General features: G+C 43.4%; 1 protein-coding gene across 1 annotated transcript in view; it reads right to left on the minus strand.

The window, feature by feature from the left end:
- Positions 1-17,719, minus strand: part of TEAD4 (TEA domain transcription factor 4) — a 516,557-nt gene that overhangs the window by 206,589 nt on the left and 292,249 nt on the right. The window contains exon 5 of the mRNA XM_086952464.1: positions 5,016-5,059. Coding sequence (XP_086808590.1) covers positions 5,016-5,059 — 44 coding nt within the window. The remainder of the gene's footprint in view (positions 1-5,015; positions 5,060-17,719) is intronic.

Here is a 17,719-nt window from a genome sequence, read left to right on the forward strand (position 1 = left end):
GACCAGGTTCGGTCTCAGCGGCCATTTTGTTGTGCCATTCGACTTCTGCGGTCAGCGCTCTGGTGGCTGCACGCTGCATGCCGTCATTAGGTAACACTATTTAATGGCCTCCACTCGGACGCGCAGCGGACGCGTGGAGCGGGCGCCCCATTGGCGAGCCAAAGGCATGCCTAAGGCAAGCCCGTCTGCAGCCGTCCGCACAGAGTCTGCGGCCAGGGCCAGTCATGCTGCCCGAGTTGGGCCTCTTGCTGATAATCCACTGCAGTTATCGGGTGAGTTCCTGGAGTCTCTTCGGCCTCCCCGGTGTTCCTCGCAGGAAGGCTTCTCTCTGTTCCCTCAGTTGGATTCTGTATGTTCAGAGTGTGGGTTTACTTTGATGTCCGCTAGGCCCCCTGGCAATCTGCACAATGGAGCTGTAAAGGCTGTGCGTATTAATGCTGCCCTTATTAACGTGAGATCTTTAAGGAAGCACTATATGGATGTTTTTGATCTGGTCGTTGATAATTCTTTGGATTTTATGTTTGTCACTGAGACGTGGTTGGACGCTGCTTCCAATCATATAATAGCGTTGGCGACACCCGCTGGCTCCAAGCTCTATCGCATGGACCACCCAGCTGGAAGAGGGGGGCGGTCTGGCTATTTCGTATAAGGAGGGTTGGTTGCTGCATGGTGAGGCTTCTGTCGTATGGGGTGAGTGTGAAGCGTTGGACTTTAGTATACAGTTCTCACCTCACTTCACTCTACGGGGCTCCCTTATTTATCGTCCTGCTGGTCGTTCTGAGGTTTTTCTTAAATCATGTGGGGATGCAGTGGCAGAGCGAGTTTTACTCTTTTCTCGCTATCTGGTTTTGGAAGATATTAATCTTACTCTTGACCAACTTGACACAAGAGATGTAGCCGGTTTTCTTAGTTCTCTTCATTTGGCTAATCTCTCACAACAGGTCTCCCATCCTACACGTTAGGGGGGCCCTATTTTAGACCAGGTTTGCTCTAACTTTCTGATACAGGTGGCCAAGCCTTTGCCGGTGTCCCGGTCAGATCACATTCTCATTTGTTTCTTGTGGGAAATTCCCTAGCCTGCGAAATTCTTTCTGGATAAGATCTGTTCCATTCAAGCCAGCTTTACTTCATGTAGTACAGATCCCATGGTTTCCTTGACTGGCTGGCCGACTGACACTCCTATTAATACTTTGTCAACTTTTGAGCCTATTGAGCTAGCCGGCTCGCTCAAAATTCTCAAATCTCTGAAGTCGGGCTCTCCGACTGATCCCTGTGTTACTAGACTTTCGGCCGCAGTTGCGGATACAATCAACCCTGAAGCCAATATAATTGTTAATTTGTCTCTGCTGGAAGGTCGTGTTCCAGCTTCTTGGTAGCAGGCTCAAATTTTCCCCCTCCTTAAGAAGCCGTCCCTTGACCCTATGATACCGGGAAACTATCGCCCTACATCACTGCTTCCAAGCCTGGCCAAGGTTTGTGAAAAAGTCCTGACCAAGAAACTGACCAACTTTGTAGAGGTATCAGGTCTATTACATCCGGCTCAATCGGGATTTCGTGCCTCGTTTAGTACCGAGTCTGCCTTGCTGGAGGTGACAGAAGCAATTCGCGGGTGTCTGGATACCAGCGGAAGAGCAGCATTGGTTATGCTCGACTTGTACAGCACGCTTTGCTTCTGGATCACCTTTTGGAGGTTGGGATTTCCGGCTCTGTCTGGCGTTGGGTGAAATCTTTTCTGGAAGACCGCTCTCAGCAGATTTGGCTCCCTCCTTGTGCCTCAGCTTCTCAGCAAGTAGCTACTGGTGTGCCACAAGGGTCATCCCTTAGCCCCCTTCTTTTTATCTATGTTACTCCGCTGATTTATTTAGCGGAGTCATTAGGGGCTAAGGTGATGGCCTATTCTGATGATACCCAGCTCCTGTTTTCCTGGGGAAGGGAAGAGGATTCAGTTCTTGCAGCCCAACACTGTCTTTACTCTGTCTTCGGGTGGCTTGCTCAGGCACAGTTAAAATGCAACAAAGAGATATCAGAGGTTCTTTTGTATGGTGTTTTTCCAGCTAAAGTCTGAGAGAGGCTAAGGCTTCCTGGTTTCCCCATGCCTAATGCCATGGGCATTGCCGCAAAAAATCTGGGGGTCTGGTTTCATGACAATCTGACCTTCTCTACCCAGGTCAAAAAGCTGGCAGGGACCTGCTTTGGTACACTAAAAGCCTTGAGGAAGTTCTTGTCTCTTCTTCCTAGACCTGCCAAAGAAGCGGTTGTCGGTTCTTTGATTTGTCTCGGTTGGATTATGCCAATGCGCTCTATGCGGGCATCTCTAGCTACCTTCTGAACAAAATTGCAGGTCATAGAGAACTCGGCTGCTAGGCTCCTGCAGGGTATATCTCGCAGATGTAGTGTGCGTGCCCACTTGCGTTCTCTGCATTGACTACCAGTGGAGGTGCGAACAAAATTCAAAACCCTGATTATTGCCCAGAGGGCCTTATATGGCCGGGGTCCTTCCTACCTCCAGAAGAGGTTTGCTTTCTACAATCCTTTGAGAAAGTTGCGGTCATCCTCTCAGCTCCTGATGCAGACCCCTAGATTCAAACGCCAGAGGCTAGGTGGGAGTTCTTTTGTGCGCAAATCTGCTTTGGCCTGGAATGCTCTCCCTCTGACCTTACGCAGTATTCAAGACTCAGTGATCTTCAAAAAAAAGTTTAAAACTCTCCTCTTTGAATAGAGCCTTGGTTAGTGGTTCCTTTTCCTGAGCGCGCGCCGGGAAACTCTTCGGAGTATCTGTGCGCGATATATAAATGGATTTAACATAACATAACATAACATAAATAAGAATATGGATGTCTATTTTCTATATGTTTCTGGCCTGATTGGTCAAATCTCATCAAAAACCATAACATACATTGATCGTTCCTTGAATATGGTAAAATAAAATGTATTTGGGTTATTGATATGTTCCACAATTTAAATACTTACAAAGAATACTGCTGCAACTTGCGGCGCTACGTATGAGCACTTTTTAAAAAAAAATGTATTGTGCAGTGTTTGGGGGAATGATGATGGTGATGCTAAAATACCTAGCTAGTGAGTGATTAATTTATTCCTGCTCCTAGTTGGTATGGATAAAAATGGGTTAATAGTAGGGAGGAAGTGTAACTGTTATGTGTATACTTTCCCTAGCATTTGGTCTAATACTAGGGAAAGAGCACAAAGTGCTCCTTCGTAGTTCCGCAAGTTGCAACACGCCGCAGACCGTAGCTGTCTGGGATGGCCCCAATGATGAAGCATTTCACCTAGGGGCAACCCTTGGTGAGTGAGGGGACTCAAGAAGAGAATTTTCTCTTTTTAGTTTTGGGGTGTTGTTCAGCGCATTTAGAAGAAGCCCTTTCCTTTGGTTAGGTTCTCTGATCTGTCATTTACAGATTTGTTAATAACTAGAAATAAATAACTCACCTCCTGCCTAAATGACTCCAGACTTATCTGTGTAGAGCCTGTACGCTACAACTACAATGTTTAACTTTTGTTAATACGATGATAATCTGGCATGGATACAGCCATCTTGAACATAGTTGACGGTCTATCATATGAGTCTTCATAATGATGACAAAGCTGTTGATGGAGGAAACCAAATCCCCTCAATCTCTAACAAAATTAAAAAGCTCAAAAAATTACAGGCCCTGAATACAGCAAGCTAAAGTCCTGTACATTCAAAAGCAAGTATCCTCCTCACCCAAAGCAGCAAGATCTCTTTTCTAGCACATACAAAACTTGTCCAGTGCTGAACCTGACCCTCGGTTGATTCCCTCAGGAGATATTTGTGATTGCTTCGTGAATCACTGCACTGTTCTTATTTCTTCTTAACCTGGCAATAACTGAGTTCCTTATATCCTGGTCCTTGAAAACACTTTTAGTGCTATTTTTTAGCGCAAAATGCATCCTTGGGTCCATATTGGATGTGAGGGAGCCCTTTGTGCTAAGAAAATAGCTCTAAATGCTAAATTCTGCTACTTGCGTAATCGCCTGTATTTTTGCTGTAATTTTAGGTAATTCCGCTACAGCCAATTACATGAGTTACCCCCACCCCTAACATTACTAAGCTTGCCAAAGCTGAAAACTACAATGTTCATATGTTAAAGAAACAAAGACATTTAATCCCCCTGATCAACTGAAGTCAGCTGTAAATGCTCAACATTATATATCGAAAAATCCTTACTGGCTTACTAGCTGGATCCCACATTCACACTTGATATCATCAAATCTGTCTCATGCTCAGCCGCCAGATTGGTTTGCAAAGCAAATACATTTTACCTCATCATTTCTATCCTTTATGACCTTCAATAACTCAGTCTTCAAACTAGGATTTTCTTCAAACTCTGTGTCCTTCTTACAAGGCCCTACAACACAAAAGTCCACCATGCTTAGCCAAACTCCTGACTGTTTCAAGCTGATCCAGACACTTAAGAATCAAGGACACTCTGCTCTTCAGAATCCACAAATTCAAGACCTCACTAACTAGAGAGAAAGGCTGCACCTTTTGTCGCCTTCAGACGAAAACTCAAAATTCACCTGTTTAAACAATTGTTTTCCAATTCTTGTCTAACAATGCTAGTAACGAGAACAAATCTATCTGCAGAAATACCTAGTTGTTATAAATTCTTAATACATTTTGTCTGGATTATTTTATATCTGTGGATATATTTATGCATAGTACTAATATTTTTCTATTTTATGTATTTGAACATAAATTTGAATAAAGATTTTGTTGATACCTCATTGCTACTTGCTTTTGCTTACACATGAAGTAACATTCACTGTGTTCTGCTCTGACTTATGAATCTTTTTCCCATTTTCTTATCTCATTCTCAATGTTGTTTCATGTAAAGACCCCGCCGACCACGTATGGTTCGATGTATCTGCACTTTATAAATATGTAAATAAAAAAACAACCTCATCACAAGTACCTTTTCTGAATGTTATTACAATATAGAGCTGCATGCTTTAAAAATAGATGTGTTACTCACTCTTGGGAAGAGCCGGCTTGATTTGATAGGGCCCCGTGCCAAAACTGCAAGACCATAAATAGAAAGAGTTAGCACATGGGTAAAATGATATTTGTTAACATTTCTTAAAACAAGTTCAGCAACCAATTAGCAGGTATCATCTAAATGTTTCAAAAGGTCAAGCAAGATTATGCGTTTTTTTTAGTTTAGCCTGAGGAGAACGAAGGGCAAAGCTTTATGAAATGTACCTAGGATAAAAGGATTGTGCTTCTTTCGTTAAGTGCTGGGCCATCACCCTGGAACGTACATACGAGGTAAAAAAACATGAATGTATATTACTGTACTAAGTAAACATTATGTATTTGGAGCACGTCATATGTACAGTGAATACTAGCTATAATGTTAACATTATGTATGAAGCAAACATTATCTATGAATTGGACATTACTTGTAGGGTAAATATTGTGGGCAGACTCACAAGAGCATGTTGGCCATAAACACGTGCTTACAATTGAACATGCCTCCATTTACACAAGTCAGGAACTCTCAAAAGGATACCCAACTGATGTAAATGGTTTTACTACAATGAATTTCTCAGCCATGAATGTGGCGAAAACCGCAGTAGTTAATCCCACACAAGGTTTAGGAAGTAGAAGTACCAAGGAATAGTTTGCCTTGTACGTTAGTGAGAGCCTACAAACATGTACATTTCTGGGCATTCGCAAATCTGATTCCTCCCCACTCTATAAAGGTTGGATACGTTCTCCCTTCATGACGGAAAGGAGGCTGGTCTATCCCCCAGATTTGGCGGTGGTGCAGAGAAATGGCCTTTTCCACTTGAAAAATGTTTTCCGAAAGGAGAAAATAATTATTTACAGCTCCACACTAGGGGAACAGGCAGCCTAAAAAAGTCACATGACAGGCGCAGCAAAAGGGCTCCTGGAAATCTGGACGGTGGCATGGCAGATGGCACTATAATACCTGTTTTATGAATTGTAAAAGTGTGAAAGTACATCCAGGCTGAGTTGTACTATTCCGCCATACACTTACACTTTTCTTTATGAACCAGGCCCATATGTAAGAATTGATCGTTATGAATGAAGTGTTTTATATGAAGTCAACATTATCTTTGGTGTGAGCCTTATCCATGAAGAGAACATTGTGAAGTAAACATTGTGTATTGAGCGGACATTATGTATCAAGTGGACGTTATGCATGATGTAAACATGGAAGAAGTAGCATAATGTATGAAGTAAACATTATCTATGAAAGTTTTTTTCTGTTGCCCTCAGCCAGAGAACCCCACCCAGCGCACGAGGTGGGCTAGTGCCTCCAACAGCGATTTACAAAAGGGGGTGGTGATGAACAGAGTGTCTGAATTGAGCAGACCACTCTTACCCAGTCCAAAGATCAGGGCTTGATCCATCACCGTTATTTATCTCACTGCCCCATCCCAGCTCAGAACCTGGCTATATGCAAATCAGTCTGTCCCTGGCCCAGTGCATCATGGGAACAGGGCAGACTAAACTACCAAGCCAATTCTTTACCAGAAAGGAGACAAGCTACCGGGGACCGGTTTCTGGCATTTCAGCCTCTTCGGCCCGGCTTGCTTGAATCCTGATGGAGCAGTGAGAAAGGGACTCATGTCTGAGTATACCCTGCCACACCTATAGTGGCCAAAATCGATTTACAAAAGGGGGTGGTGATGAACAGAGTGTCTGAATTGAGCAGACCACTCTTACCCAGTCCAAAGATCAGGGCTTGATCCATCACCGTTATTTATCTCACTGCCCCATCCCAGCTCAGAACCTGGCTATATGCAAATCAGTCTGTCCCTGGCCCAGTGCATCATGGGAACAGGGCAGACTAAACTAAAAAAGCCAATTCTTTACCAGAAAGGAGACAAGCTACCGGGGACCGGTTTCTGGCATTTCAGCCTCTTCGGCCCGGCTTGCTTGAATCCTGATGGAGCAGTGAGAAAGGGACTCATGTCTGAGTATACCCTGCCACACCTATAGTGGCCAAAATCGATTTACAAAAGGGGGTGGTGATGAACAGAGTGTCTGAATTGAGCAGACCACTCTTACCCAGTCCAAAGATCAGGGCTTGATCCATCACCGTTATTTATCTCACTGCCCCATCCCAGCTCAGAACCTGGCTATATGCAAATCAGTCTGTCCCTGGCCCAGTGCATCATGGGAACAGGGCAGACTAAACTACCAAGCCAATTCTTTACCAGAAAGGAGACAAGCTACCGGGGACCGGTTTCTGGCATTTCAGCCTCTTCGGCCCGGCTTGCTTGAATCCTGATGGAGCAGTGAGAAAGGGACTCATGTCTGAGTATACCCTGCCACACCTATAGTGGCCAAAATCGATTTACAAAAGGGGGTGGTGATGAACAGAGTGTCTGAATTGAGCAGACCACTCTTACCCAACAGCAGCATAGTCAAGCAGCTCCACCTCTGAACCACCCAGGTGCATAGAGACGCCTAGGCTGGTTCACCTGAGACTTCAAATCATGGTCTGGATGCACAGGACTGGGCAACCAGGTACCTGGCAACCAGAGAAGGTCGCTCTACCTGCATTTCAGCATCAGCCATCTGCCACTGATTGCGCCCAGGGGAAGCCAAGGCTCAATCCCCATGGATGAAGAGGCCCCTACCTAGGTGGTAGCCCAGGCCGTGATTGGGTTGGATCCTCATCGAAGCAACTCACATTGTGAAATTTCGCAGTATGGGTACCTTCGCGAAACTTTGCCATAAAATACGTCTGTCAGAGGAAGGCTCACTGGATAACCTGTGCTGGAAAGAAATTGAAAACCAGCAGAAACAGGCCGCATCAGGTAGCTGGGGAGATTTCCTGACTCAATCCTTGAGGGGCTTAGGAATCCAATCGACATGGGATTCCATCCCAGATAGAACCAGCTTTGACAAAACTACAAATAATGCTGTCAAGTGGGAATCCTTTCTGGAAGATCAATCGACAATCTCGAAACAACGACACGGGTGGACAGTGATTAGTTCATACTCTGGGATAAAGCTGCAGCCTTATTTAAAAAGTCACTTTAATGAGAAACTAAAACAGAGATAGATAGAACATCGGCTGGGCTTACAAAATTTGAAGGACTTACTACATCCTGGAAAGGTAGCTATACGGACCCCCACTGTCGCCTATGCGGCTACCAAAATGAAACACTACCCAACCTGCTATGTGTTTGTCCAGCCCTCACGGACTTAAGGAGACGACTCTTAAAAAACATTTTTAATAAATTGAACATTCGCACATGCAGACAAGCTGTAATTAGATGGTTGGAGGGATCTTCGTCAGTGTTGGCTTGTAGGGGGGTCAAATATATGAGTAAAGTGCAATCCCTCATACGACAAGCGGAGCTCGGGGAGATAAGAGACACTGAAAATGGCATATCCAACACTTGACAGATAAAGCTTGGCATGGTCATAACAACTCATTAAATTACAGGAATATGAACAGATTTGAGTGATCAGCTAAAGTAAGAAGAACAATCAGGAAATAAATAAATAATAATTAAATAAGTTCCTGTACCAGCGGAAGTAATAATGTACAAAACAAGTACTTTTTTAATAAGTGATGTAAATGTAATATTGTAAACGTAATATTGTAATAATTGTTAACAATTGGAAACAATAACATTTTTTTTACTTTTTTTTTTACACATTGTGACCACAGGTGTGCATGGAAGAAACTGCAGGCAGCTCCCCTCCCACCCCTCGAAGCAACACAAGTGTGACTGCTGGGATTGGTGTCTGGGGACCTTCAAGCAGCATAGTTTCTTCACTAAGAGCAGCAGGATTCCCAAATGGCTCGGCTTCTTCCTATTCAATACTGACCTGCTTTCTGGGGCAGGGCACTCCTCAGTCCCTCAAAAACTGGGAAGGCTTGGATTGCACTTGGAGGCACAGGGAGCTTTGCTTCTCAGGGACAAACCTAACAAGGCACTAACATTCGGTTCCCCAAGAAAGTGCTGGGTAAACGTGGTTTCCATTTTATCAGAGTTCTCTATCGCGTAGGCCTGTTACCCAGATCCAACAGACAGGGTTCTATTCATGTTCCTCTGCTGGCGAACGGATCCATCAAGCTCCTCCATGTGGAGTCCAGAGGAGCGCCCCATGTCATGCAAGCCATGGACCTTTGATATTAGTCGAGACCCACAAGGGGGAGCCCACCCCATCCATGCTCGGTCCTCCCCTCAACACCTTTCAATCGCGGACCCCTCTGCTGGCAGATATGGGGAGTGTGGAATCCTGCGCCTATGTTTTGGTTGCAAAGCAGCAGAGGTCTTTCTGAATGCTCCACCGTTAATGATTCTTCCACAGTAAACATGTTATGACTTTTACTTCTGCTAGCTAGTCAAGTTTGATTGTCTTCCAAATGCTCCACCAGTGCTGTCACTGACCCCAGCTGAGCCATCCAGTTGGTAGTAGCAACAGGTGCAGCGTACAAACAGCAGGGACTAACTCAATGTGAAGTTATCACCCACACTTACTGGAAATTCCTTGTTCTTTGGAAATTATTGTAATCTCCAACAGGGCCAGACTGGAAACACAAAGCAGCCCTGTCAATCTTTTTAACGACCAGCCCTGGGGAGGTTTAGTGGGGAGGGGAAGGTGGGGTTTGCAATTGTGAAACCCTGCTGCTTTTGTTCCTGGGAGTGAGGGGGGGGGGGGCAATATTGTGTCACTGCTGCGAAAGCGGCCCCCTTTAACAATACCCATCCCCCATCGCTGAAAAACTGCCCACCACCATTCCAGCCTCATGGGGATAAATCTGATGCCCCCTACGGCCAGTCCGGCCCTGATCTCCAATCCCTATCATGAATGAAGTTCATTTGGTTACCTACACCTGTTGGCAAAGGACAGACATATGCAGATTCCTCATTGTGCCACTGAATTCAAGCTAGCCTGGCTGATGAGATGAGGAGTGATGCCCTGAAATTCGTCCCAGGATGTTTGTTTCCGGTCCAGGGAGGACCTGGCTTGGCAGTTCGGGCTGGACTGTTCCTATGAGGCACAGGGTCAAGACTGAGCTGCATATGGCTGGGTCTAAACTGGGATGGCAGGGTGAGCAAAAGAATGATGGATTCAACCCAGATCTCTTGACTGGGGGTGAATGTTTGATTTGCTCTGCATTCCGTCTATCATCTGTGTGTCTTTTGCTTTCTCGATCTTTTTAGTGTAGCACACATATAGGACAGGACAGGTTAAGACATCTAAGGTCTCTTATTGCTTTATCTTGTGCGTCTGGACACCTCTGTTTCTCTAATAAGCTGAAATCCAAAAGTTCGGGCTTGCATAACTAGATAGCGTGGAGGAGTCTCCCTCATTCTTGGAATTAAGCATACCATTATTCCACCAACTAACAATGGCTATGCACCACCCACATAATAAAACAGCAATATCAATCCCTTAATGTTTTCCAAGTCTGGGCTGGGTGAGATTCCCTGAGTCAAATTAAGCTGCAGTCCCCACTGCAAGTGGCGCCCTTTCAGCTTTGTAACCATCCTCACCCTTGCATCCAAAGACTTTGATTTCCTGGAATATGCCCATCGACTCATGGGAATAACGCAGCTGGTCCACTAGTCAGCATTGTTTGTGGCCCAAACTATAGCAATACGTTACCTATGAAGTGATTAGTATGAGAGAAAAAGTGAACATTATGGTATTAAAAAGAAAACAATGCCTTTGAAGAAAACATTATCGATGATTGAAACATCAAGTAAGAGGTGAATATTATAGCCTTATAGCCCGCCGTAGCGGGCTATACTGGCTATTAAAGGCCCGCTGAATCGTTAAAGGCCCGAGCCGAAGGTGAGGGACTTTAACGAAACAGCGGGACTTTAATAGCCGCTATAGCCCTGCTACGAAGGGCTATAAGGCTATTAGAACATTCTGCCACTAGAGGGCAGAATGTTCTAACAAATTAAACAAAGGGTTCTCGAAGCTCGAGGGGATATAAATCCCCTCGAACTTCGAGAAGCCTTTGTAGAACATTGGAATGTTGCTCTGTGGGCCTTTACCGGCCCGTAGAAGCAGGGAGCACTCCATTGTCTGCAATGGAGCTCCCGACATTCCAATGTTCTAATATACATGACGAAGTGATCAGTTTGTATGAAATTAACATCATCTAAGAAGTGAAGGTTTTATTTGAAGTAAACTGTATATACAGTTCACGTAAATGCGTACTGTAATTTACTGCGTTTGTATTCGTAGGTTTTTCAAATGAAAATCATTATCCTACCGCTCGCTGTTCAAGATGCTCTATAATACTATTTGTGGTCCTCAGAGAAACACCTTTAGTGATTACAGGAGATGCTGCTTTAACCTATTACCTTAAAAGAGTTTTTCTTGAAAAAGCTAGTAACACCACTGGGAATTGCCTTTCTACACGGTCAAACACATATTGAACCAATCTGAGAAAAAGCCTGATTGCTAAATTTAGCTTTTATATTCATATTTTGGCAGGCTGGACACCTATTATGTGTTACAGCTATAAAGACATTTCAGAACATACGTCTTGTGATGTCAGGGCTTGCTTTATTTTCTTGGATTTCAATTCTTCAACTATCACTGTAGAAACTTGATTGGTAATGAGTTTCTGTTGATGCAAGAATTGTATTTGAAGCATCCTCTACCCCATTTCAGGGGTAATGGTTGAAGGCAATTAACACTCACACAAAGAGAAAGGAGGCTTGCAGCATGCTCTCCCTACAAAGTGATCACCCAGAGTCCCTGCAGCAAATTAGCCTGCCCGGGATTGAAGGGGCACTCCAGAATTCAAATATATCAGACCTGTTAGGGCCAGTATGGCCAGTAGAGGCCATTAAAAGAATCGCCTCTTCAGCAGCGAGTTGTTCAGCATTCCTCTAGATAGCTAGACGAGCTTCAGATCAGTGTAGCCAAGGAAACCAAGATCCAGGAGAGGGCCTCTGCTAAAGGCCATGACTAAAGGCCATGACTAAAGCCTGGACTCAGCCAAAAGAGTGCTGCTGTGCCCTACGCCCGTGATTATGCTAAATTTAGTCCTTGCCTTCCCCACTAAATTCAGAACAGATGGTCTTTTATTTGCCCGCTGAAAGTGGTTGAGGGAAGTAAACAATTCAAGTTTATACTTACAATGTAATCATGCTTAAAAGACCACAGACTCTGAATTCCAGTTTATGGATTTTTTTGTAGGGTCAAAAATAATTGAATATAAATACACCTTAAAATCAGAGAATATAGGTGCATAAAAATCAATATAGAGCCAAATCTACGAAGGTAATTCATTCGGCATAAAAGGCATAATGTGATGAACTCCAAAATCAAAATGCAACACAGAATGGAAGCTGAATCTAATTCTCCTTTCATTGAGAAGAAAACAAAAGTTATCTTTCCCTACATTGCTCTTAATGAGGGTCCTGTTTATCTCCCTTGCATAATACCCCAAAGGTGTCAGCACGTGTTGACTTACTAAGAAGTACTCACGTCAAATGGGTCAGATAACTTAAGGCTATGGAGCTCGCTCTAAGATGCTTCTTCTCCTCTGAAAAATGGAGAAGTCCCCTTACTCTGTCCCTGCGCATCATACAAAATGACAAAGTTCAGCCCCCCAAAAGCGTCACACTATGAACTGTTTCACTTGCAATATTTTTTCAGTACATTTCCATAGAAGCTTTAATTAAGTTCTTCTTGTCTTCCAGTGGCCTTGGGCTTCAGGTAGGCCAGGCACGGAAGGCATCCTACCTTCTCACCTTTAAGTCTTCTTCAAAGACATTCCTGGTGTCTCCTTAAAGCTAAGAATAACGAGGTTGAATTCCTGCATCTCAGTAGGATGAGAACATACTGTTTTCAGATAAAAAAAGAATCCTTTAAAAAGGATTCATTTAATTATTTCTTGAGCAACCAAGGAGATTCGGAACCAACAACAATCTGCAGTTCTGGGCCTACAGTGCAGGCAACTTAAACGACACACAGTTACATCATATGGTTATAATGTCATCCTGCACATTATGCATACAGGAATTATAATAGTATGCGCACATTGGGACATTCCCTCCTCCCCAAATTCCTTCACCTTACCACCCGCTACACCCAAGAACTCTCGGAATCAGGATATATTGTCCACGGCGTAGCCTTTTATTCACAACAATGAAAGTGAATCATCATAAACCATTACCAAGGATAATAAATCTTCTTGGATATATGCAAACTATTCCCAGCATCACACTTTATCTGCATCAACATGTCAACAGCAGTAAGGGAATTAGGTACGACATTGTCTTTACACTTTAACATTTGACTCGGCCGTATACTAGAATAACTTGGCCGTACATTTCGAACCTACACTTTAACTTTTAACTCGGCCGTACACAAGAACTTGGCCACACATTTGAACTTGGCCGTCTAGGCCGCCAATTTCTCACTGGGCTGCGCACCTTACGCCGTCAGGCCGAACGCTCTACAGCCAACGGTTGCCTTACTTGACATCCAGGGCACCGCATACCGCACCGGCCCTCTGGGGTACCTGAACATAGGAATCCTCCCAAAGATTATACTCAGTTCAAACGTGGTGGGTTAGGGCAGTAGAGTCCAGGACTGCCGTCAGGTCAGTCCCTCCTCCCCGCCTACCCACTGCACTCGAGGAATCTACCCCTTCCAGGTGTCCATTGAATGGCTGCACATCCATAGTTGTGCATCCCCCTTTGTTGTAAACTGTCAGCGCTCCGCCACAGGGTGAGATACTCCCCGGCGCACTCGCCCCTCCCCCCCCCCCTGACGCTGACTCTGCTCCCTAACCTCTGTCCTTTTTCCTCCCGATGAACCTTATTGTTACTGAACCCCACTGGATTTCTGGTGGGAAAGAGATGAGATGAACCAATCGGCCCCCTGTTTTTTAACTAATGTCAGTAGCTGCCCGTATTGTGCACTGGGTTATTCACACAAACCAGTACTTATGTTCGAATAGTGGGCATGGGAGCAGAAGAAACATGGGCAACTGCCCTTACTGTTTCACAAATGAAGCTTTGCCACCTGGATACCTTATTAGAGGAGACTCCTAGTAATAACATATGAGGATATCTTCCCCATATATATCTTCCCCATATTGTTATTGTTGACCACTTTATGAAGAGTGCAGAAGAAACATGGGCACCTGCTCTCACTATTTCACAAAGGAAGCTTTGCCACCGGGATACCTTATTAGAGGAGACTCCTAGTAATAACATACGAGGATATCTTCCCCATATTGTTATTGTTGACCAGTTTAAGAAGAGTGCAGAAGAAACATGGGCTGCCCTCACTGTTTCACAAAGTAAGCCTTGCCACCGGGATACCTAATTAGAGGAGACTCCTAGTAATAATGTATGAGGATATCTTCCCCATATTGTTGACAACTTTAGGAAGAGTGCTGTCATGCTACAAGCGATGTACTTTGATAGCAATGCCTGCTTGAGTGCTCCCTACATTAGGGATTCAGTAAATTACCGAATCTGTATCTTAAGGATTCAGTAATTTACCGATTCCTCAAATTAACGATTCAGTAAATTACTGAATCCTTCAATTTGGCCTCCTACATCTGAAAAGCCTAAGTGAGTGAGTGCATTCCTCATTTAAGGATTTGTTATTTGCCACCAGCTACAAGTTGGTGGTAAATATCAAAAACCGTTAAAACAATTTTAGGCTTTTTTAACAGTGCCATGTGGCAGAAATACATGCCCTTAGGGCATGTATGTGTGCCACATGTGCACCCATGCACTATTCAGGGGTGCAACAGGGTGTCAATGTGACACCGTGACACCCTTGTAAGTCTTCCCCTTATTACCGATTCAGTATTTACCTGGAGGCCCATAGGAATGAATAGGAATTACCGATTCGGTAAATACCGAATATTACCGATTCGGTAATATTTACTGAATCATTAGCTACATCACATTTACTGATTCCTAAATACCGAATCGGTAAAATTTGGTATCTTGGAATTGGTAATATGTGATTACCTACATCTGGCCCTATATGAGCAAAAAGGGTTCGCTAAAAATTCCTTAATCAGTTAAACAACAAAACACATGAGCCATAAAATACTTTCTGGTTACTTGTAGAAATGTTGCCAAATAACAAGAAATTAGGGCTGGTAAATCAAGTAAATGCACTCCCCGCCCCCCATTAACTTGTCAATTCCTAGCCAAAAACTTCCTCACAATCATGAACAAATACCACATACTCAGCCTTAATTTTCATAAATTTTGACCGTTGAACTTCTCCCTACATGAACTAAAGTCATCATTGTAATATATAAGTCATGGATTTGTTAGGACATGAGCAGTGAATGTGCCAGTCAATTAAACCTCACATTTGAACGTGTATGGGTATGAATATGCAGGCACTGATACATTAATGTATACAATTATGGGCTATATTTTTGGAAACGTAAGAGCAATGATCTTTGGCTAAAATCTGTGTAATGAATTTGCTGTTTGAGGGGGGATGGGGGGCTGTCGTTTCATAACTTGTGCCACAGGAATCTGCCAGCACAAGAATTGGGACTTGATCTGCCGTTGACATATAAACCTACCAGGGTTTAACAGTCTTGATGTTATAAATATGCCGTCTTCTAAATAAGAACTTTTCCACTGCATGGCTTATGAATTTACTACCTTCACGGATATGAATTACCAGCTGCTCATCTATGAATGTGCAGCCTGTGACTGATGGATTTACTGCCTAATTCCGAAGAAATAATTGATTTATGATCTTGTGCACTGGGATTTCATTTACCAGCCATATATCTAAATATTTGCATTTTGATTTCTCGAATTAAAAAATGCACTGAACATTAAAATACACGTAATTTCAGAAAGAAATCACTTTGCTATAGTGATAGATGTTGATTTCAATATACAAATCTCTAACATAGGGACGGAGTACATTGTCAAGTTCGAATGATATCGTGCAAAAGCTCATAGAAATCTTTGCTTCGGACTTCAGCATCTCTATAAAATCCAGAAAATCCACCTGCAACCTCCGTACATTGTCCCATGTGTTTGACAATATTGTTTACAGCTCCACACCCCTGATTGGCCTGCCCTCTTGCGTCACAGTGCCGCTCCAAGCAAGTCCAATGATTCCCATGTGAAAACACAACTCATATACTTCAGTTTCTCTAATTTAGGAAGCCTCGAACAAGCCTTTGCTTTCATTATAACTCAACCGTATTTAAATGTAACCACAGCTCAGTCTATCAAAATAGTACAAACTCTTATACGCTTCTACATCAATATATACTACTCGTGCACAACTTATGACCCCTTATACCTGGTTCTTTTTTAGTCTATTTATTATCCTTGTCAGTTTCCCAGTATTGCCCACTTACCTACCCTTTAACCAGCACTGGCGAAGCCAACAAGTCTGGCTTTAATGTGCTTGTGCAGGTAAAAACAGGCAGTCACAAATGCTGCTTATCAATTTGAAGCCTAGCCTACAGGCTTTGTCAGTGCTGGATAAACATAGCAACACGGTTGCTTTCTGTAAAGAATGGACATTGGAGGGAAAGAATTGAATGCAACAAACAACATAGTGGTTTAGTATACTTCTAGATGTAAAATAGTTCATTTATGAGTTTTCTTGTTCTTGCTTACGTTTGCTGCTTACCCTCTTCATCTTGGAAAAGTAAACTAAAAAGAAATTGCAGTGTAATCATGCCATATGCGCGCACATACACAGTGACGTATGCATCATAAAAAATTACTTTTTCGTATTTTATCAATACTTAGCAGAATCAGCAAAAAGCATTTACAAAATGCACTTGTTGAGCGGCAATTCGGCCACACCATACTACAAATGTTCTTTGGTTTAACAGAAATTGCAATCTATCTGCAGACGAGCAATAAAACATATGAATGCATTGTTATAGACATTATATCAGTATAGTGTAACCACTGCCAAGATGGTATTTATAGAACACTTATGTTAGAAATTGGGACTCTAGCTGGCAGAGGTGTGCACCCTGTCAGAGTAGGGACTAGATTCGTAGTCAGGGTAAGTCAAAATACACAACCTAAATTAACATCTGTTCATCCTCTGGTAGCTTGGCACAGAGCAGTCAGGCTTAACTTAAGAGGTAATGTGTAAAGTATTTGTGCAACATATAAATCACTGTAACATAGTGAAAACACCACAGAAATATTACACATAGATATATTTATCTGACTAAAACAAGACCAAAATGACAAAAATCCAATAAGTAGAAGCTGAGATATGAATTTTTAAAGGTGAAATCCAAAACCAGTGGCAGGAGTTCAATAGCGCTAAAAGGTTTCTTGGAATTGCGCTAGACGGGTAAATCCATAGTTCAGGCTGACCACAATGGAGGGCTACAGGACTCATGCAGGGCCTGCTGAAAAAGTATATTGGATGGAGCAAGTGTTGGCATCAAATACTCACTGCGTAGGTTTCGATTTGCTCAGTCAGATTGATGCGTTGAAGTCGGGTTCCACGTCACAGCGATGCAGGCGTAGCGTTGTTGTAAGGCCTTGCTGCACCATCATCGGATCGGAGCTGCATCGGTGGGCACTGCATTGGTTCTGATCGGTGGAAAGGGGTCATTGTGTCTATATTTGCAAAAAACAAATGCAGTACCCACTTCTGAGGCCCAGGACTGGAGGGGTCAACACAGGCCAAGGTAGGACTTACAGACGGCAGAGTCCAGCAGCTGAA

This window comes from Lissotriton vulgaris, chromosome 1_2 (genome assembly GCF_964263255.1).
Source record: "Lissotriton vulgaris chromosome 1_2, aLisVul1.2, whole genome shotgun sequence".
In the NCBI taxonomy this organism is placed as follows: Eukaryota; Metazoa; Chordata; class Amphibia; order Caudata; family Salamandridae; genus Lissotriton; species Lissotriton vulgaris.